General features: G+C 41.2%; 1 protein-coding gene across 3 annotated transcripts in view; it reads left to right on the top strand.

Annotated features, from left to right (window-relative positions):
* traf1 (TNF receptor-associated factor 1) overlaps positions 1 to 22516 on the top strand; it is a 145279-nt gene that overhangs the window by 36331 nt on the left and 86432 nt on the right. For 2 of the 3 annotated variants that reach the window (XM_039764400.1, XM_039764398.1), the window contains exons 2-4: positions 1374 to 1714; positions 16007 to 16091; positions 22151 to 22249. In XM_039764400.1, coding sequence (XP_039620334.1) covers positions 1506 to 1714; positions 16007 to 16091; positions 22151 to 22249 — 393 coding nt within the window. In that variant the 5' untranslated portion in view covers positions 1374 to 1505. The remainder of the gene's footprint in view (positions 1 to 1373; positions 1715 to 16006; positions 16092 to 22150; positions 22250 to 22516) is intronic. The other variant, XM_039764399.1, reaches the window with a different exon arrangement.

A 22516-nucleotide genomic window follows, 5' to 3' on the forward strand; every position in this document is an offset into this window, starting at 1 on the left:
ATGTGATTTATAAAAGCCTGACAATGTTTGTGTTAATGTTTGTGATGTGCCATCTGTTGGAATGACAGAGACATAGTATCCTGACAGGCACACGGAAATTCAGATACACAGACACTTATCGTTTTATTAAGGTGGACTAGCTGTGCTACCCGTCTAAGACAGTGTTAACATTTGCAGTGCACCTTGTAATGAACATGTCTCTGTTATATGCCATTTAGCATGGGATTTGTAAAAGCAAAGGTAATGTTTGGGATGTGCTGTCTGTTGAAATGAAAAATGTAATTTGTTTAATTACTACAAATGTTTGTGATGCACCATCTGTTGGAATGAGAAATGCAATACATTGTATTACTACAAATGCTTGTGATGCACTATTTTTTGGAATGACAGATACAGAGCGACTGGACAGACACTTTTATTTAGGAGGATGACTGTTAAAAGTTTAAGATAAGAGAATAGTATACCTTTGCCCCATCTGTTTAAAAAATCACCAGTCACCACTGTGAGAAACAAGTCTGAATCAAGTGTCTAGATAAGGTGCCGAATAACCACAGGATGTGTGCAGACTTTCATAACTTTGAGTTTTATCATCATTTGTCTGCAGTATAATTGGATTCTTACTGACAAGACAGTCGCATAATAAGAACAGCAGAAGATGAATACAACACTAGACGTTAAGGGTAACATCAGACGTCTGTTATAAAAATACACAAACACGCCAGTCAAGTACGAGTTGCTCTTTAAGATGTGGGATTAAAACTGAAGTTCCCATCGAATGCCAACATGCAGACACAGTGAGTATGGGCACTTGGCCCGGGAGGCACCAAACTGGACACCAGAGAGTTTGAAGGCAGTAAGACCACCTTCTGCATTACAATGGTGATGTGCGCACCAGTCAGACATTTTAAAATAAGTAAGACTGTCAAACTTCAACCGGTGTTTTAAATTATTAATAGTAAAGCATTTGCAAGATGTTATAGTAACGCCAAAAGTGTAATGATTACAACTTTATTTCTTTATAAAGAAATAAATATGTTTAGAATTAATAAAAAAAAGTTTTTACAGTCATTTAATACTTGACTTGATGTTCTAATCGTCTGGATTTTCTATATGTGTTTGGGGGCTTTCAGACATACTCAGGTACTGCAGGGGAAAGGCCCCTGGTAGTTTTTTAAACATGCAGCACTCATCTAGAAAAGGAACAGAGCGCGAGTCAACATTTGTGCAGTCGAGAGCGGCTTTATCAGTTACCGCTCGGCCTCGAGAGAAGTGGGCAGGGTGGGGGAACTGCCAGTGATGTCAGCCTCAAATGGAAATTTTGCATAATTTTTTTTAGTTAATCATATTTTTTTTTCTCTCTTTTTTTTTTTCAGAGAACTTTTAAAAAGTTGTCATCAACGTTGTGCTATCCAATGCTGCTCTCGTGTTCAATGTACGTATATATTTATTTATTACCGTGAAAATTATTAGCTATATATAAGAAAGAACATTACTGAAGTGGCTCAATGGCTGAAGTCAACAGTGGATGTCTGGAAGATGGCCTCTCTTCTACTCCGGATGAAAATGAGTATCCGTCAGGCTTTCCTCCCAATATCTGTGATGATGCACCGCAAGCCAAATATCTCTGTAGCAACTGCAGCAACATCTTAAATAAAGCGCATCAGACACTCTGCGGACATCGCTATTGTCTGGCCTGTCTCAGCTGGCTTATGAGGTAAGGAAGACATTTCTATCTATCTATCTATCTATTATATAGTGCCTATCTATCTATCTATCTATCTATCTATTATATAGTGCCTATCTATCTATCTATCTATCTATCTATCTATCTATCTATTACATAGTGCCCTTCTATCTATCTATCTATCTATCTATCTATCTATCTATCTATCTATCTATCTATCTATCTATCTATCTATTATATAGTGCCTATCTATCTATCTATCTATCTATCTATCTATCTATCTATCTATCTATTATATAGTGCCTTTCTATGTATCTATCTATCTATCTATCTATCTATCTATCTATTATATAGTGCCTATCTATCTATCTATCTATCTATCTATCTATCTATCTATCTATCTATCTATCTATCTATCTATTATATAGTGCCTTTCTGTTTATCTATCTATCTATCTATCTATCTATCTATCTATCTATTATATAGTGCCTTTCTATCTATCTATTACATAGTGCCTTTTGTTTATCTATCTATCTATCTATCTATCTATCTATCTATCTATCTATCTATCATATAGTGCCTTTCACATATCTATCTATCTATCTATCTATCTATCTATCTATCTATTATATAGTGCCTTTCTGTTTATCTATCTATCTATCTATCTATCTATCTATATATCTATCTATCTATCTATCTATCTATCTATCTATCTATTATATAGTGCCTTTCTATCTATCTATTACATAGTGCCTTTCTGTTTATCTATCTATCTATTTATTCGTTCATTTATTCATTTGTTCATTTTTATGTATTCACCCTGCTGAGAATCGGTTTGTTTAAGCATATTTTAGAAAATAAAAGAATGTCCATATCCCAAAATCCCAAAACAAGCCACATCACATTTATTTATTCATTTTGAGGTAAGGAGGAAATATATATTTTTTAATTTTATCGATTATCGATCAATTTTTACAAAAATGTATTGAAAATGAATCAACCCCCACCCCTGAGAAAGAGAGCATGGCCAACAGAGTAAAACTTAACGCTAGTATAAAAATAAGTAAATGATGAATTAATAAGCAGATAAAGATAAATGGAGAAGAAAAAGAAATGGGAAGAGAATTATTTCCTCAGTGCTTTAAGAGCTTATTCTAAAGTGTTACTGATGAGATCCTGCCAGGTTTTGATAAAGTTCTCCACTGATCCTCTAAGTGAGAATTTGATTTTTTTCCCAATTTCAAATAGCATATAACATCAATACAATACAGCTGGATATTTTATTTATTTATTCATCTTTATGTATTCACCATGCTGATAATCTGTTTGTTTAAACATACTTTAGCTAATAAAGGATGTCTGTATCTCAGAATCTTAACACGGGTCACATCACATTTTAAAGATCATTTACAAAATCACATCATTCTTTGTGGGGTGGGTACGGTGGTGCAGTGGTGGCACTGCTGCCTCATGGTAAAGAGGCCAAGGTTTGTGTCCCCGGTCCTCCCTTCATGGAGTTTACAGTTGTGCTTGAAAGCTTGTGAACCCTTTAGAATTTTCTGCATAAATATGACCTAAAACATCATCAGATTTTCACTCATTCCTAAAAGTAGATAAAGAGAAACGAGTTAAACAAATGAGACAAAAATATTATACTTCGTCATTTATTTATTGAGGAAAATTATTGAATATTACATATTTGTGAGCGGCAAAAGTATGTGAACCTCACGGATGATCAGTTAGTTTGAAGGTGAAATTCGAGTCGGGTGTTTTCAATCAATGGGATGCCAATCAGGTGTTGGTGGGCACCCTGTGTTATTTAAAGAACAGGATCTATCAAAGTCTGCTCTTCACAACACATGTTTGTGGAAGTGTATCATTCTAAAATTTCAAGCATAACTGTAAATGGTCTCCCCGCGTCATATTATGGGATATCATCTACTGTTAAATTCTGCTCTGTACTTGTAATATGTTTATTTTACTGTTATATTGTGGATTACTTGTATTCTGTTCCGTGTATTTTATTTTATTGTACTGACCCCCTTCTTTTTGACACCCACTGCACACCCAACTTACCTGGAAAGGGGTCTCTCTTTGAACTGCCTTTCCCAAGGTTTCTTCCATTTTTTTTTTTTTTTCCTACAAGGGTTTTTTTTTGGGAGTTGTTTCCTCTTCTTCTTAGAGAGTCAATGCTGGGGGGCTTTCAAGAAGTAGGGCCAGTTAAAGCCCATTGCAGCACTTCTTGTGTGATTTTGGGCTATAGAAAAATTAAATTGTATTGTCTTGTAGTGTATACGTGGGTCTGGTGCGACTGTCCAAAGTCATGCAGGTTAGATGGACTGGCAATGCTGTAAATTGGCTCGAGTGTTTGGTTGTGGTGTATGTGTATGTGTGTGTTTATCCTGCAATGGACTGGTAGGGTGGACTGTCCAGGGTTTGTTCCTGCCATGGGCCCTTTGCTGGCTGGGATAGGCTCCAGCACACCCCCTGCGACCCTGTTCAGGTCTAAGTAGGTTACAAAAGGACTGCCTGACTGACAGTTCTATGTGAAGTTGTGCAGTCAACTCCATCCATCCATTTTCCAACCCACTGAATCCGAACACAGGGTCACGGAGCCAAACCCAGCCAACACAGGGCACAAGGCAGGAACCAATCCAACCCAACCCACCGCAGGACACACACAAACTCACCCACACACATACCAAGCACACACCAGGGTCAATTTAGGATGGCCAGTCCACCTAACCTGCATGTCTTTGGACTGTGGGAGGAAACCCACACAGACACGGGGAGAACATGCAAACTCCACGCAGGGAGGACCCGGGAAGCGAACCACCCAGGTCTCCTAACTGCAAGGCAGCAGTGCTACCCACTGCGCCACCGTGCCGCCCGCAGTCAGCTCTTACTAAAAATATTATTTTTAATAAATTATATACACATATTATAGTACAGGTCAAAAGGTTTTGAACACCTTCATATTTAATCAGTCGAAATGCAATGAATGACCTACAGTGGCAAAAAGGTAAGCAGTTAATGGCCAGAGGTTTAAACTTTGCATTAGGAATTTGTAATTTTCTTTGTTTACCCCAAGTTATTCTCCAGAGACACACAGAGAGGCCAATCTTGAGCCACAAACCCAATAAATCGCAAGTATCTGCAGTCAGAAGAACTGAGCGTATTACCCCCATTTTAGCAAGGCTCCACTGGTTACCCATTTCTTTTAGAATTGTTTTTGAAATACCGTGATTACAGCAACAACATTTATTTCTATTGCACATTTTCATAAAAATGACGGAGCTCAAAGTACTTTACAGGATGAACAAAGACAAAATATATAAGGAAATAAAATTAGGGAAGACTAATTAACATAGAATAAAAGTAAGGTCCGATGGCCAGGGAGGACAGAAAAAACAAAAAAAAATTCCAGACGGCTGGAGAATAAAAATAAAATCTGCAGGAATTCCGAGGTCACGAGACCACCCAGCCAGCCCCCTCTAGGCATTCTACCCAACATTAATGACCTCAATCAGACCTCGTGGTATTCAGTGTTCACGTGGAAGAACTTGATGATGACGGTCATGTGGACTTCTGGCCTTCAATCCATCAATGAAGGGACATCACGGTGCTCTGATTAGGTGGTGGGGGCGCAGATTGACATCACAGAAAACCGGAAAAAGAACAGAAGAAAAAGTAGCAGTTAGTATGGATTGAGGAGCCACCATGAATAATAATGATAATTAATTGAATATACAGAACATCAGGATTAAACTAATATGAAGCTATGAGGAAGCCATGTTGCATTAATGAGTTTTTAGCAGTTTTTTTAAAGTGCTCTTCTGTGTTAGCCTGGTGAATTTCTATCGGTAAGCTGCATAACAGCAGAAGGCCGTCCGCCTCACCACTTCTTTTAAGTTTAGCTGTTGGAATTCTAAGCAGACCCTCATTTGAAGATCTAAGGTTACGATTTGGAGTGTAAAGTGACAGGCAATCCACAATACAGGAAGACGTGAGATTATTGAAGGTTTTGTGAACCATTAGCAGTATTTTAAAGTCAGTTCAAAATGGCACAGGTGACCAGTGTAGTGACACTAAGACTGGTGTGATGTGCTCAGATTTTCTTTTCCTAGTTAAGATTCTAGCAGCTTCATTCTGCACTCATTGTAACTGATTGATGTCTTTTTTGGGTGGTCCTGAGAGGAGGGCATTGCAGTAATCTAGTTGGCTAAAAACAAAAGCGTGAACTAATTTCTAAGCATCTTGAAATGTTATAGGAGGTCTAACTTTTGTTATATTTCTTAAGTGAAAAAATGCTGTCCTAGTAATCCTAGTTCTAGTGATTAGCATTAGTAAAGCTTTAAATAGACAGGAACCTTCATTCATATCCTAGTGTCTGACTGAATATATTCCAGATAGGTACTTAAAATCATCAAGCGCCTGCTTGCTCAACTTTCCTAAAGTAATACAAAGAAATATGGAGAAGCAGCCTTCTGTCTCTATGCAACAAAGATTTCAAACAGCCTGCCCTTAGATGTCGGTGAGGCCTCTTCTCTTAGGATTTTTAAAAAGCAGCAGTTAGCTTTTTTACTATGTTATATTCATGTTTTGATTTGATTTTTGCATTCTCTGTAAAGCACTTTGAGCTGTATTCAGATGTATGAAAGGTGCTATTTAAATAAAATTATTATTATTATTAAGTTACTTCTACTTCCAGGGGTTCCATTTTGCAGAATCTCATTAGATAGATAGATAGATAGATCAATGTGAAAGGCACTATAAGATAGTTAGATAGATAGATAAATATTTTAGTATAGTTGACAGGATCACAAATTTGAAAAGCACTATATAATAGATAGATAGATAGATAGATGTGAAAGGCACTATATGATTGATAGATAGATATTAAAGGCACTATATAATAGATAGATAGATAGATCGATGTGAAAGGCACTATAAGATTGATTGATAGATAGATAGATGTGAAAGGCACTATAAGATAGATAGATGTGAAAGGCACTATTTAATAGATAGATATGAAAGGCACTATTTAATTGAGAGATGTGAAAGGCACTATATGATTGATTGATCGATATATAAATATGAAAGGCACTACATAATAGATAGATAGTCCCAGTAAGGCGTTATACAGGTGTATTGCTGTTGGTATAAATGAGCCCCACTACTGTTTCTTGATACACTTCTCCTGAGTGATTCATTGGCTGAAACCCCTCAGTGCTGGTGTGTCACAGAGGGGATGTGCAGCATTGTTCATGACAGCACTTGGTTTTATTTTAATTCTCTCCTTCCCTGCTACCCCAAGGAGGTCCTACGTGCATCCCATAATTGAGCCTGGCCTTTTCATTTTCTTGTTGATTCTGTGGGTCTCTCTTGAAGTGATGACACCACACTGGCCGTCACAGAGTTGTAGAAGATGTACAGGATGTCTCCACTCACATGAAAGGGATGCAGCCTCCTAACGAAGACGAGCTTGCCTCTCCCCTTTTTTCTACAGTTCTTCTTTGTCCTGACACGAGTCTAGCCTGTCGTTGATGTGGAGCCCTAAGTACTTATAGGAACGCACCACCTCGACATCCATTTCCTGAATGGTGACCGAGCTTAAAGGCTGTTTTGTGTGTCAATAACCAGCTGCTTGGTTTTGCTGATGTTGAGCTTGCAGACAATTTCTCCAAGTTCTCCCTCTGACTCCTTGTTGTCTTTCTCAACCCCCTTATCAGTGCACCCCCTAAGTGCAGAATCATCTGAGAATTTCTGCAGGTGACCTGACCTGACCTGCTGTTGTATTTCTAGTCTGAGGTGTACATGGTGGATAGAAGGAGACAGGCCTGTGCCTTGTGGTGCTCCGGTGTTGTGCACAGAGTCTCACAAACGGTGGTCTGCCTGACAGACAGTCCATCATCAGGACACCACAGGCTCATCCACCTACATGTCTCTGAGGTGACCCCTTAATAGAAAGGGCTGGGTGGTATTGAATGCACAGGAGAAATCTAAGAACATCATCCTGACAGTGCTATCCAGGGTGGAATAAGCCTTGTGGAGCAGATGGATAATTGCATCCTCCAATTCAGGGGTAGGCAGTGTTGGTCCTGGAGAGCCACGGTGGCTGCAGATTTTTGTTCCAGCCCAGTTTCTTAATGAGAAATCAGTTATTACTGATGATGCACTTATTGCTTAAGTGATAGTTTGATGCTTCATTTTAGTGGTCTTGCTTGTTAAGTTTCCCCTCCCTTAATTGCTTATTTCAATCTTAAACAGCTGCATTCATTGTTAGCAGTATTGCTCCTTATTAGCAATAAGATTGTAGTAAATTACAAAGCGGCCAGCAGTATTCCATCCCGCTTGTTTCCATTTACATCTGTGTGTGTGTTCATCATGCTCTGTTTGAATTAATAAAACAATTAATAGAAAAATGTGACAGACTGAAAATGATCAGTTTTAGGCTTCAAGTCATTTGGATGATACTCTTGAAAAGGAAAAAATGTACAAAATAAGAACCCAACATTGCAGACTAACAAGCCGTAAAATTTAATAAGGTGTGAGATTGGCAAGGATTGTTTTCTAATTAAGAAACTGGGTTGGAACGAAAACCTGCCGCCACTGCGGCCCTCCTGGATCGACTTTGCCCCCCTCTGCTCCAATCCAATCTTTGCTTATCGGCAAACTTCATCCATGCGTCCATTATCCAACCCGCTATATCCTAACACAGGGTCACAGGGGTCTGCTGACGTAATAATTATAGTAGATGGGTGTTGGATTTACACCCGGTAAGAATTTCTGCAGGTGACTTGACCTCCTGTTACATTTGTAGTCAGAGGTGCAGGCGATTCTCTTTGCACCAAGAAATGAGCTCCTCACATAATGTCTCATAATCGACTGTTATTAATGATCTAATATTGTGTAATGTCTTATGTATATTTTTTGGGTAATCAAAAGTGAGCATAAATTCAAACAATACGAGTTTCATCCATCATATTAATATTTTTAAAATCCACGCTAGCTTCCTTTCCTTGAACAGACATTAGATCATTGTAAGTAGTGATGAAGATATCATTTGACAGAATTGTTTTTATTTCTTGTTCAACAGCAGATCAGATAAAGAGTACAACTGTTCCACTAATGGAGCTAAATGAGTATATTATCTTGGTAATTACTAGCTATTCCCTGCGGCTCCACCCGCATAGTAGTGAAACAGGATAAACTTTAAAAAGCAATAAACAAACCGGTTTCTCTAGCTAAGCGGAGGCAAGTTATGCTCCAAAACGCAGAGGTAGACCGACTTGAATGGAGACTGGCGTGTGAGCGAGGAGACCCCTGCCCGGCTCCTCACTCCTGATGCCTCAGTCTCGGATTAGTGTGAATAAATCACACCTGCAAGTGAACTTTGACACTTAGCGTGATGAGGGAAGTCGCAAAATCAACCAGAATGTTCAAGCAAATTCAAGAAAGAAAAGATCTAAATCCGTGAAGTAGTCCTCTTGTTCGCTAGCTAAGTGGATGTAAGGTACATGCGTGAGTTCTGAGGGCCCCGCAGCCTCTGTCTCGGATTCGTGGAAATAAATTGGTACTGCAAGCAAACTATGATACTTAGCGTGATGAGAGAAGTCGCAAAATCAACAGAATGTTTAAGCAAATTATAGAAAAAAACCCGATCTCGATCCGTTAAGTAGTTCTCTTGTTTGCTAGCTAAGCAGAGGTAAGGAAAGTCCTGAGGATGACGCGTGAGTGAGGAGGGTCCCACACTCTTCCACTTGGTCTGCTGCATGTCTCTCGGATTTGTGCAAATAAATCGATACCAGAAGCAAACTATGATACTTAGCGCAATGAGAGAAGTCGCAAAATCAACCGGAATGTTCAAGCAAATTCTAGAAAAAAAAACAGATCTAAATCCGTTAAGTAGTTCTCTCGCTCAATAGCTAAGCGGATGTATGGTACTATGTGAGGCCGGTATGTGAGTGAGGAGGGTCTCGGCCCTTTGCGACTGTCTCGGATTCGCGCAAATAAATAGGTACCGTAAGCGAACTATGATACTTAGCGTAATGAGAGAAGTCGCAAAATCAACGGAATGTTCAAGCAAACTCTAGGAAAAAAACCCGATCTCGATCTGTTAAGTAGTTCTCTCGCTCACTAGCTAAGCAGATGTATGATACTCTGTGAGGCTGGTATGTGAGTGAGGAGGTTCTCGGCCCGTTGCATCTCTCTCGGATTCGCGCAAATAATTCGGTACCGTAAGCGAACTATGATACTTAGCATAATGAGAGAAGTCGCAAAATCAACCGAATGTTTAAGCAAATTATAGAAAAAAACCCGATCTCGATCCGTTAAGTAGTTCTCTCGTTTGCTAGCTAAGCAGAGGTAAGGAAAGTCCTGAGGATGATGCGTGAGTGAGGAGGATCCCACACCCTTCCACTTGGTCTGCTGCATGTCTCTCGGATTTGTGCAAATAAATCGATACCAGAAGCAAACTATGATACTTAGCGCAATGAGAGAAGTCGCAAAATCAACCGGAATGTTCAAGCAAATTCTAGAAAAAAAAACAGATCTAAATCCGTTAAGTAGTTCTCTCGCTCACTAGCTAAGTGGATGTATGGACTATGTGAGGCCGGTATGTGTGTGAGGAGGGTCTCGGCCCTTTGCGACTGTCTCGGATTCGTGTAAATAAATAGGTACCGTAAGCGAACTATGATACTTGGCGTAATGAGAGAAGTCGCAAAATCAACAGAATGTTCAAGCAAATTATAGGAAAAAAAAAACAGATCTAAATCCATTAAGTAGTTCTCTTGCTCGCTAGCTAAGCAGATGTATGGTACTCTGTGAGGCTGGCATGTAAGTGATGAGGGTCTCGGCCCGTTGTATCTGTTTCGGATTCGTGCAAATAAATCGGTACCGCAAGCAAACTATGATACTTAGTGTAATGAGTGAAGTCGCAAAATCAACAGAATGTTTAAGCAAATTATAGAAAAAAAACCCGATCTCGATCCGTTAAGTAGTTCTCTCGTTTGCTAGCTAAGCAGAGGTAAGGAAAGTCCTGAGGATGACGCGTAAGTGAGGAGGGTCCCACACCCTTCCACTTGGTCTGTTGCATGTCTCTCGGATTTGTGCAAACAAATTGATACCAGAAGCGAACTATGATACTTAGCGCAATGAGAGAAGTCGCAAGATCAACCGGAATGTTCACACAAATTATAGAAAAAAAGCCGATCTAAATGTGTTAAGTAGTTCTCTCGTGAAAAGCGGCCTGACATTGGATTTTATATATATAGAGAGATTATTGCATATGTGTGTATGTTTGCCCTGTGAAGGCCTGGCTCCCTGTCCATTTATTGTTCCTGCCTTGCGCCCAAGGACTGCTAGGAAAGGCTCAGCTGCCCCACCACCCTGCCCTGGATAAGCAGTTCTGAAAATGGAGGAATGGACGGATGTTTTCAAGGGCTGACTTCAGATGTCCGAAGAATTCGAATTGTGTAATATTCACGTTGTCGCTGGAAAAAAGGGTATCATTTGTCACAAAGGGTCGTATCTTTTTATTGTTTATTCTTAATAACAGACTTGCCATGGACTCGCCCGCTTTTTGTTTGCACACTTGTCTGTTAAGACAAAGTCAACCAAGCAGAGAAATTCTGATTTATTGAAACAGCACTGGGAAATGTGGCTTCCTCCACACAACATTAACCCACTGCCCTCATTCTCAGCATGTTAAAAAGAAGCGTGTCTGACAGTAATTGCGGTGTTCCAAGTCTCGTTGAGTCAGAGCAATGCAGCATGACGAGGTGCAACAGCTTGAAGGAGACTTATTTGCTTGATTACACAGTGAGATTCTATTTGTGTGGCTATGCATGTTTGTACAATTAATACACAGAAACGGGTGCTTCCCACAGAATGAATCCTTGTACCTGATAATTCAGATTAATATGCAGTGACATAGACAGTGCCCTCCGTAATGTTTGGCACAAAAGACACGTTTTTTTTTTCTTGTTTTTCCCCCCCTCTGCTCCACAGTTTAAAATTACAAATCAAAAACTTCAGCTCCATGATTAAAGTACGTACAGAATTTCATTTAAGGGGATTTGCAGACATTTCGGTCACACAATACTTTTTCTACACGGTGCCCCCATTTCAGGGCGCCATAATCTTTGGCACACAGCAATGGTGGGTCTCTTAAAGCCACTGTCATATTTAGGACTTTGTCGTATATCCGTCCCATGCAATCACAGACATCACCAGGTGCTGAGGGTCTTCTCTGGTGATGCTCTGCCAAGGCTGTAAGGCTGCCATCTTCAGCTCCTGCTTGTCCCCTTAGGTTTTCTCTTCAGCATATGGAAGGCCTGCACAATTAGATTTAAATCGGGTGACTGGCTTGGTCATTCATGAATTTTCTATTTTTTAGCTTTGATAAACTCCTGTGTGGCCTCGGCAGTGTGTTTGGCTCATTATCTTGTGGTAGGATGAAGTGGCATCGTCAAAGGAGTTTGAAGGTACTTCCTGGAACCCGAGCAGCTCAGATGTTTCTACACATCTCAGACTTCACTGTGTCACTGTCATCAGCAGTGCCATCACCACTAGAGAGAAGTGTGCCAGGAGCTGTGGCAGCAGGACATGCCAAAGTCATAACACCCCCAGCACCGCCATGTTTAACAGATGAGGTGGTCTGCGTTTGATCTTGGGCAGTTCCAGTTCATCTCCACACTTTACTCTCGCCATCACTCTGATGAGGTTCATCTTTCTCTCATCTGCCCACTAGACCTTTGCCCAGAATTCTGCAGGCTCTTTGACTTCCGTCTTCACAAAGCGTAATCTGACCATCCTGCTGTTGTGGTCTGCATCTTGCAGTGTGGTCTCTGTGTTTCTGTTCATGATGTCTTCTGCTGATAGTAGTCTCTGACACACACACATACACCGGCACCCTGAAGACTGTGTATGATCAGTCGGGCAGGCGTTGGGGGGCTTTTTCTTGACCATCGTGATGATTCTTTTGTCTTCAGCAGTGGAGGTCTTCCTTGGGCTACAATAACATTTATTTCTAATGCATAATTTCATGTAGATGATGTAGCTCAAAGTGCTTTACAAGATGAAGAAAGAAAAAAGAAAAATATAAAAGTAATACTAAGTAACAAAGAATAAAGTAAGGCCAGGCAGGACAGAAAAAATGAAAAAAAGAAAAACAAAATCTGCAGGGGTTCTGAGGCCACGAGACCACCCAGCCCCCTCACTGGGCATTCTACCTAACATCAATGATCTCAATCAGTCCTTATAGTTTTCAGGCTTCACATGGAAGAATTAGATGATGATGGTCATGTGGAGCTCTGGCCTTCAATCCATCCCTTTTTTGATTCCTGAGCCCACCAGTGTGCTCTTTCTCCTTCATGATATTCCAGATAGTTGATTTCGGTCATCCTAAGGTGTTACCGATGTCTCCAATGGTTTGATTCTTGTTGTCCAGTCTCATAATGGCTTCTTTTGCCTTTCACTGGCACATAATTTTTGACCAGTGGCAACTCCAGACTCCAAAGGGTAGAAGCGGGCTGAGGTGTCTTATGAAGCCATGAAACCCACCTGAGGAATCACAAACACACTGGCGCCCTGAAATGGGGGGTGAACCATGTAGAAAAAGTGTTGCATGATGAAGTCTGTAAGGGTCCTTCAATGAAAGTCTACAGTGTGCACTTTAATCACAATGCCTGAATTGTTTGATTTGGAATTGTAAGCAGCGGAGCAGAGGGGAAAGTCAACAAAAATAACGTGCGTTTGTGCCAAACATTCTGGAGAGCACTGCATATAATGAATATGATAAAAATAAGAAACAAGTAAATGTAAAATCAAACAATTAAGAATGCACAAAAAGAACGCTGCCTTTTGGTTCTGTATTTAAGAGCATCTTGTGTAAAGTACAGGAGTTTGACGGTAGACACTCAACATGCTGATACATTAAGTTGCCAAAAGTACTGGGACCCCCCACCAGATCATTGAATTCAGGTGGTCTAATCACTTCCATGGCCACAGGTGTATAACATCGAGCACCTCGGCATGCAGACGACTTCTACAGACATTTGTGAAAGAATGGGTCGCTCTCAGGAGCTCAGTGAATTTAATCATGGCACCGTGATAGGATGCCACCTGGGCAATAAGTCCATTTGTGAAATTTCCTCACTACTAAATATTCCACGGCCAACTGTCAGTGGTATTATCCATCCATCCATTTTCTAACCCGCTGAATCCGATTACAAGGTCACAGGGGTCTGCTGGAGCCAATCCCAGCCAACACAGGGCACAAGGCAGGAACCAATCCTGGGCAGGGTGCCAACCCACCGCAGGACACACACAAACACACCCACACACCAGGGCCAATTTAGTAAAGCCAATCCACCTAACCTGCATGTCTTTGGATTGTGGGAGGAAACCCACGCAGACACGGGGAGAACATGCAAACTCCACGCAGGGAGGACCCGGGAAGCGAACTCCTGTCTCCTAACTGCGAGGCAGCAGCTCCACCACTGCGCCACCGTGCCGCCCCAGTGGTATTATAACAAAGTGGAAGCAACTGGGAACAACAGCAACTCAGCCACGAAGTGGTAGGCCATGTCAAATCACAGAGCGGGGACTGCGCATGCTGAGGTGTGCAGAAGTCGCCAACTTTCTGCAGCGTCAATAGTTACAGACCTCCAAAAGCTCAATGGTTTGATTCTTGTTGTCCAGCCTCATAATGGCTTCTTTGACTTTCATTGGCACAGCTCATGTTGAACAATGGCATCTCCAGACTCCAAAGGGTAGAAGCAGGCCGATGAATCTTATGAAGCCACGAAACCCTCCTGAGGAATCACAAACACCTGGGACGCCAAACATTATGGTGCCCTGAAATGGGGCGGGGGTCCGTGTAGAAAAGTGTTGTGTGGCCGAAATATCTGCAAATCCCCTTCAATGAAAGCCTGAGCTTTAGTCACAATGTCTGAATTGTCCATCCATCCATCCATTGTCTAACCCGCTATATCCTAACTAATGGGTCATGGGGGTCTGCTGGAGCCAATCCCAGCCAGCACAGGGTGCAAGGCAGGAAACAAACCCTGGACAGGGTGCCAGCCCACCACAGGGCACACACACCCACACACCAAGCACACACTAGCGACAATTTAGGATTGCCAATGCACCTAACCTGCATGTCTTTTGGACTGTGGGAGGAAACCCATGCAGACACGAGGAGAACATGCAAACTGCACGCAGGGAGGACCCAGGAAGCAAACTCAGGTCTCCTTACTGCGAGGCACCACTGCGCCACCGGGCCGTGTCTGAATTGTTTGATTTGTAATTTTAAACTGTGGAGCAGACGTTCTGGAGGGCACTGTAAAGGAACATATCGAAGCTGTGAGTTGTGAGGTGGCTAAACACGGGTTCAAGCAAAGCCGGAACAAGTCAAAAAGGTTTGTGACTCCAGCCGGGTAGTCCCTTTTAATTCCTTCAGATTTCACGAACTTAAACAGGTGCCATCTTGTAATACTTAACATAAGGCAAGCAAGAAGAAAATCAAAACTACTATAGTGCTTGGTAAGCAAACATAATAGCAGAAAGTATTTTCAGAGCTTTCACTCTCCAGAACTGGTCTCATCAAGACAAGACGACTTAATGGAGGCACCTGGTCCTTTCATAATGGGAGGACTGGAAGGGGTGGAGCTAGTTTCCTTCACTGCGAGGTTTCTTGGAGCTGTGGGGAAAAAAGAAACAAATTTCGTGACAGCACCCCCTCTCACTCTGGTGGGTTACCATTTACCTCGAATGAGCCTTCAAGGAGATCCTCAGACACACATGCGTGACAGAGTCTATAATAATTTTAGACATAATGGGATAAGTATTGGCATTGAAAGAGTATTCTTACCTTATTTCTATGACTCTCACGGCCTCTTCTCAAACATCTGAACAAACTGATTTACTTTATGCCAAACCATTGGTAGGAGAACTGTGCACCCTGTGCTCTCGAGACACGTTTGTGTGTGGCTAACGTTATTAACATTCTGGCTTCCCACGACCCCAAACTGAATGGAGTGCAAGGTAAACGACTGGACGCCCCATTGTGCACGTTGTGATGAATGGTCCCACATTTTCTTATATCTGCTGCTGTTGTAATTCATTTATTTAATCAGACCACCATACGTCTGTTTACCATTGAAATATCTTGTATACCATTTGGGCCCGGTGTTGATGTGCTCCTCTAGTTGGACATGTGTACTGTACTTTACGGTATCTAACAGAAAGAAATATAATGCTCATTTGTCACTTTGGGCCATAGAATCTGACTTTTATAAATCTCTCAATCATTCACAGAAACAACAACAGCCCGGTATGTAAGAAATGCAAAGAGGAGAATCCTGGGGCCGTGGCCGAGGAGAGCATTCTGACAGCTGACCACGTAAGTGTTCAATTTTAAATGTGCTCTACTGTATGTTTACTGGGAGACGTCATTGCACAGCGTTCCACAACTAAAGTCGCTTATGCTTTTTAAACACCAAGTGCATGTCAGGCAGTGACTTCTGATGAATGATTTGCAAATAGACAGAAGATACCATGGGTGGTTCACTGAAACAGACACAGACCAGCTGTGGCTACTTGTCAAAGAGAGGTCCTAGAAAATGTTACAAATATTTACTCTCTTTTGCCCTATGTGTACTTTCAGCGCCTTATCTCCATTTTCTTGTGTGATAGACGTTACTTCACCGGTGCTCCCTCTCTCCATTGTGTTCTTGTAAAACCTGCGTCTCAGACTCTCTCGTTATTTTCGAGGTGTCTTTCTCACCGCCTGTTTTGTTTTATACCTTCCTTCTTTGAAGGAGACTCTCAGCGTGCCTCTTGCATCACTTTCAGCCGTTTGGTGGACTGCAAACCAAGTCTTTTATGTAGAGCAGGGGTCTCCAGCTTCTGACCTGGAGGTCTGTACTGGCTAATCATTCAAAGCCTTTTTTTAATTAGTGAGCAGATTTTCTGCTAATTACCTTCTTTGCCTTCATTTTAATGGAATTTTTTTTTTCAAATTGGACTTGTATATCTCTTTCCTTGCCTTCTTTCCTATCTGTTGATATCCCACTATAGACAGAATTGTGACTCAGGTACTCCCAGCCCACTACATCCCAGGTTTTCTCTGCATGAAATTTGCATGTTCACCCTGTGTCTGCGTGTGTATCCTCCCACAGCCCCTAGACATGCCAGTTAGGTGAGCTGACAATGCTAAATGGGCCCCAGTGTGTGTATGGTGTGTGTTCGCTCAGAGATGGATTGTCCAGGGTTTGTTCCTGCCTTGCACCCTTTTCTAGCCGGGATAGGTTAGAGCCCCCCACCTACGCAGCACCCCTTGACTTTGGTCTGGATAAAGCGGATTAGAAAATTACATGACAAAACAGTACATTACAAATTACATGTATTCTCCCAGTTTCTTCACATCCTCTACAATTCTGTGATGGCCACTGTGGTATGCTGGGCTGGTAACATCACTTCAAGAGACAACCGAATCAACAAGCTCATTAAAAAGGGCAGGCTCAGTTATGGGACACAACCTGGACCCCATGGGGGGGTCATAGAGGAGGAGGAGGAGAGAATTAAAACAAACATCTATCTATCTATCTATCTATCTATCTATCTATCTATCTATCTATCTATCTATCATATAGTGCCTTTCATATCTATCTATCTATCATATAGTCCATCCATCCATTTTCTAACCCGCTGAATCCGAACACAGGGTCACGGGGGTCCACTGGAGCCAATCCCAGCCAACACAGGGCACAAGGCAGGAACCAATCCTGGGCAGGGTGCCAACCCACCGCAGGACACAAACAAACACACCCACACACCAAGCACACACTAGGGCCAATTTAGAATCGCCATTCCACCTAACCTGCATGTCTTTGGATTGTGGGAGGAAACCGGAGCGCCCGGAGGAAACCCACGCAGACACGGGAGAACATGCAAACTCCATGCAGGGAGGACCCGGGAAGCGAACCTGGGTCTCCTAACTGCGAGGCAGCAGTGCTACCACTGCACCACCGTGCTGCCCCTATCATATAGTGCCTTTCATATCTATCTATCTATCTATCATATAGTGCCTTTCATATCTATCTATCTATCATATAGTGCCTTTCATATCTATCTATCAATCATATAGTGCCTTTCATATCTATCTATCTATCTATCTATCATATAGTGCCTTTCATATCTATCTATCATATAGTGCTTTTCATATCTATCTATCTATCTATCTATCTATCTATCTATCTATCTATCTATCTATCTATCATATAGTGCCTTTCATATCTATCTATCTATCTATCTATCTATCTATCTATCTATCATATAGTGCCTTTCATATCTATCTATCTATCTATCATATAGTGCCTTTCATATCTATCTATCTATCTATCTATCATATAGTGCCTTTCATATCTATCTATCTATCTATCTATCTATCTATCTATCTATCATATAGTGCCTTTCATATCTATCTATCTATCTATCATATAGTGCCTTTCATATCTATCTATCTATCTATCATATAGTGCCTTTTATATCTATCTATCTATCTATCTATCTATCTATCTATCTATCTATCATATAGTGCCTTTCATATCTATCTATCTATCTATCTATCTATCTATCATATAGTGCCTTTCACATCTATCTATCTATCTATCTATCTATCTATCTATCTATTTCAGTTATACATTATTGAAACAGTTGCATTCCAAAAGTAACATTTCCCTCATTTCATCTCCTTTTTGTTCTTTCACCCTAAAATATTTTACGATGGGGCATCTGATTTACCCGTGTTTGCAGTAGAAATACTTCTTAGCTTCACAGTTACGAAGCATCAGTACAAGGGCACGCTCGTTGAACAATTCCCACCACATGATTGTATATAATTTTAAATCACGTTTTCATGTTGAGTTTTCTTGTTAATTAAATTATTTTAATTAAAATATAACTTCAAGAGTTGAAAACATGTAACGCATGCCATACCTGATCTGAAAAACTATTCTGTGAATTGTTTGCCAATTACGTTTCACACAACCTCTGTATTTTCTCAGGCTGTGATATTTTTATTAATAATTTATATGGTAGGTACTGAGTCTGATACTGCATGCAAAAATGAAACTGCTCTATTTTTCATAAGTACAGAGATTCTTTTAAAGGGACATTATTTCTTCTAGTGCGTGATAAAAAATAAGCACTTCTTTAGTATTTCCTGTCTGGTAAATTCCCTTGTGCTTTGGTTAGTTTTATTGTGTTTACATGATAGGAAATGTCGGCGTACAGCTCAGGTAATTTCCTGTTCTTGCCTTCTGCTTATTTAAAGGTAATTTGAGTTACGGTCATCCTGTGTTTTGCTGTATTAGCTTTGTTCACCTATGTAGACCTCTGCATTAAATTTCTACTGTATGTTATTTCTTAACTTGTGAGAGTTTTATTTAAATGAAAACATCAAGTCTGTAGCCATGCTGCATTAGCTTCACTTTAATGATTCTATTTACATTATTTGCCAAAATGTGAAAGAGATACTTTCATAGATAGATAGATAGATAGATAACTAAAGGCACTATGAAGAAGATAGATACTAATAATTCTTTCCATTTATGTAGCACTTTTCTCACTAGTCAAAGCTTTTTAGTGAGTGAGGAGCCACTTCAGCCACCACTGATGTATATCACCCACATGGATGACGTGACAGTAGCCATTTTTGCACCAGCACACTCACCACACATGAGCTGTTAGGTGGTGCAGTGAGAGAGACCACCAATTAAAGGCAGGGGATGATTAGGGGGTAGGCCTAGTGGGAGCTGGGGTGGTCTCATGGCCTCGGAAACCCTGCAGATTTTGTTTTTTTTCTCCAGCCGTCTGTTTTGTTTGGTCATCTGACTTTACTTTTATTCTTTGTTAATTAGTATTGCCTAATTTTATTTTTATATTTTTTTCTTTTTGTAAAGCTACATCATTATTATGAAAACATGCTATATAAATAAATGTTGTTGTTGTAGGCTGTGATGGGCAGTTTAGCCAGGACATCGCGTTACCCCCTACTCTTTACAAAGGATGCCCAGGGATCTTTAATGGCTGCATAGAGTAAGGACCTCAGTTTTACTCTCATCTTAGGAACAGTGCCATTTTTACAGCACATTGTCCCAGTCACTGCACTGGGGCATTGGGATCCACATTCAGTCCACAGGGTAAACACTCCCAGCTGGTCTCACCAACACCTCTTCTCACAGTAACCCAAGCTTTACCGAGATGGTCTCCCAGCCAAGTACTGGCCAGACCTGAATATGCTTAGCTTAGTTAGACAGATGTAAAAAACGCTATATGATAGATAGATAGATAGATAGACAGATAGATAGATGTGAAAGGCACTATATGATAGATAGACAGATAGATATTTTAGCATAGTTGGAAGGATCACAGCATTAGATAGATAGATAGATCTTAATTTCGGTATAGTCGGCAGGATCACAACGATGGATAGATAGATAGAAGACACTATATAAGAGATAGATAGATCTGAAAGCCACTACATAACTGATAGATAGATATTTTAGCATAGTCGGAAAAATCACAGCATAAGATAGATAGATAGATAGATAGATATGAAAGGCACTATATGATAGATAGATAGATAGATAGATAGATAGATATGAAGGGCACTATATGATAGATAGATAGATAGATATGAAAGGCACTATATGATAGATAGATAGATAGATATGAAAGGCACTATATGATAGATAGATAGATAGATAGATATGAAAGGCACTATATGATAGATAGTGTGGCGGACAGCTGGGACCTTTGCATGGCCGGGATGCCTCGATGATGGAAGGACCGGGGAGAGAACATGTCCACAACAATACCTCCCCCAGGACACAAGAAGGCAGCCTCCCTGGAGTGCATTGGGGTCAGGAGGAGCCTGGACAACTCCCGAGACATGGACTGTAGCACTTCTGCCACACCAAGAAGTCCTGCCAGAATAGAATCTGGGTGCACCTGGAGTGCTTCTGGGTGCCCATGGAAGGTCCTCAAAGAGCACCTGGAGCACATCCAGGTGCAACATAAAAGAGGCCGCCTCACTCAATTCTGGGTGCTAAGTCGGGAGGTAGAGGACCGAGCTTGCAAGGAGAGGAGTGGAGACAGCAGATGAATAAAGAAAAAGGAGAGAGAGACAGAGAAAAGGAAAGGACTGCGAGTAGTTGTAGTGATTTGTGTGGTGCTGTAAAGCCTTAGAGAAGAAATTTAAAGTGTGTACTTTCAGGGCTTGTGAGTCGATATCTGTCTGTGTCGAGGTATTTTCACAATAGATTGATATGAAAGGCGCTATATGAAAGAAAGAAAGAAAGAAAGAGTACTAGCTAGCTAGCTAACCAACTTTATTTGTCCTGGGGGAAATTTGGCTTTTTACAGACGCTTTTCAAATAAATACATAATTTGATAGATTATGCAATGTCTATCGTGACCAGTAGGGGACATTGCAACACTCCAAACCTCGACACAAATCCCGGTACAAATAAAAGGTTTGTGTTTACACTTACCTTACACAAAGACTTTGAAAAATCACTACTACAGTGCAGTGCAATTCTTCTCCTTCTCTTTTCCCCTCTCCTTCCACTCTGTCAGGTGAGCTTTGTCCTTCTGCTTCTGTTATGTTGGACCCCAGAGTACTCCAGTGCTAGGCCATAGCCTGTTGAAAGCATTTACGGGTCAAACAGAAGTCCCACAAAGTAGGAGTGATAGATCCCTGCAGCACCCCCTGGTGGCACCCATAGCACTGACAAAGCTGCCCTAAGGCCCTACTGTATCCAGTGCGCCTAGCGGGTATCCACATAGGTAGCATCACCCAGGGCGGTTGCCACATATTGTGTTTGGGCGTGTTGGCCTGTGTGGTTGTCTCCCCCTATCCTTCCACTAAAACTGCCCCCCTGGTCAAGTATTGTTCCTTGGTCTGTCTCTGCCAGGATGCCAGGTACCCACTGTCTCACTGGTATCTTCTGCCTGTCTCCTGGCTGAAGCAGGATGATCTTTGCCCTGTTTGTTATGTCATTGAAGGGCTGTCCTCCCATCAAGGTAAGGAACATTGCCCTACCATGGCTGGGACACCCGCCCATGTGCGCCATCCATCACAACACACACCCACACACACACTATGGTCTGAACACACACCAGAATGACTAAAATGGAAGAGAAATTAAAAATGAAAGAAAAGAAAACTTCTGACTTGCCGGTCCCACTCCCAGTGAGGCACTCTACAGGCGTATTGCTGTTGGTATAAAGGAGCCCCCGTCGCGTGACGATTCATTTTTGTTTTGAAAGCTGCACAGTGTGGGCGGAATGAGCCCTACAGATGCTCTCATGTATTGCGGTCGTCCCAAAGCTATGAGACCAGAACACGGCAGAGGAGTTTCTAACGGGTGTTGTTCCTTTTCTGTTTTTCTCCAGTTCTACAATGATGCAGCGATAAACAAAGAAATTTCTGATCTAAGTGTACATTGTGCAAACCAAGGCTGCAACTGGAAGAATATGTTGAAGAATTATGAAGTAATTACTCTATTTTTCTCTTTTCTGTTATGTTACAACTGTAAAACGCCCACGTTTTATGCATGTTTGCCTGTGTGCCTGCATTTCTTTCATGACAAAATACACCATATTGCCATTCGGACGCCTGCCTTTACACACACATGAACTTTAATGACATCCCATTCTGAATGCAGAGGCTTTATAAGGAGTCAGCCCAACCTTAGCAGCCATAACAGTTTCATCTCTTCTGGGAAGGCTTTCCACGAGGTGTAGGGTGAGTGTGTTTAT

Source organism: Polypterus senegalus, chromosome 9, assembly GCF_016835505.1.
Source record: "Polypterus senegalus isolate Bchr_013 chromosome 9, ASM1683550v1, whole genome shotgun sequence".
NCBI classification, from domain to species: domain Eukaryota; kingdom Metazoa; phylum Chordata; class Cladistia; order Polypteriformes; family Polypteridae; genus Polypterus; species Polypterus senegalus.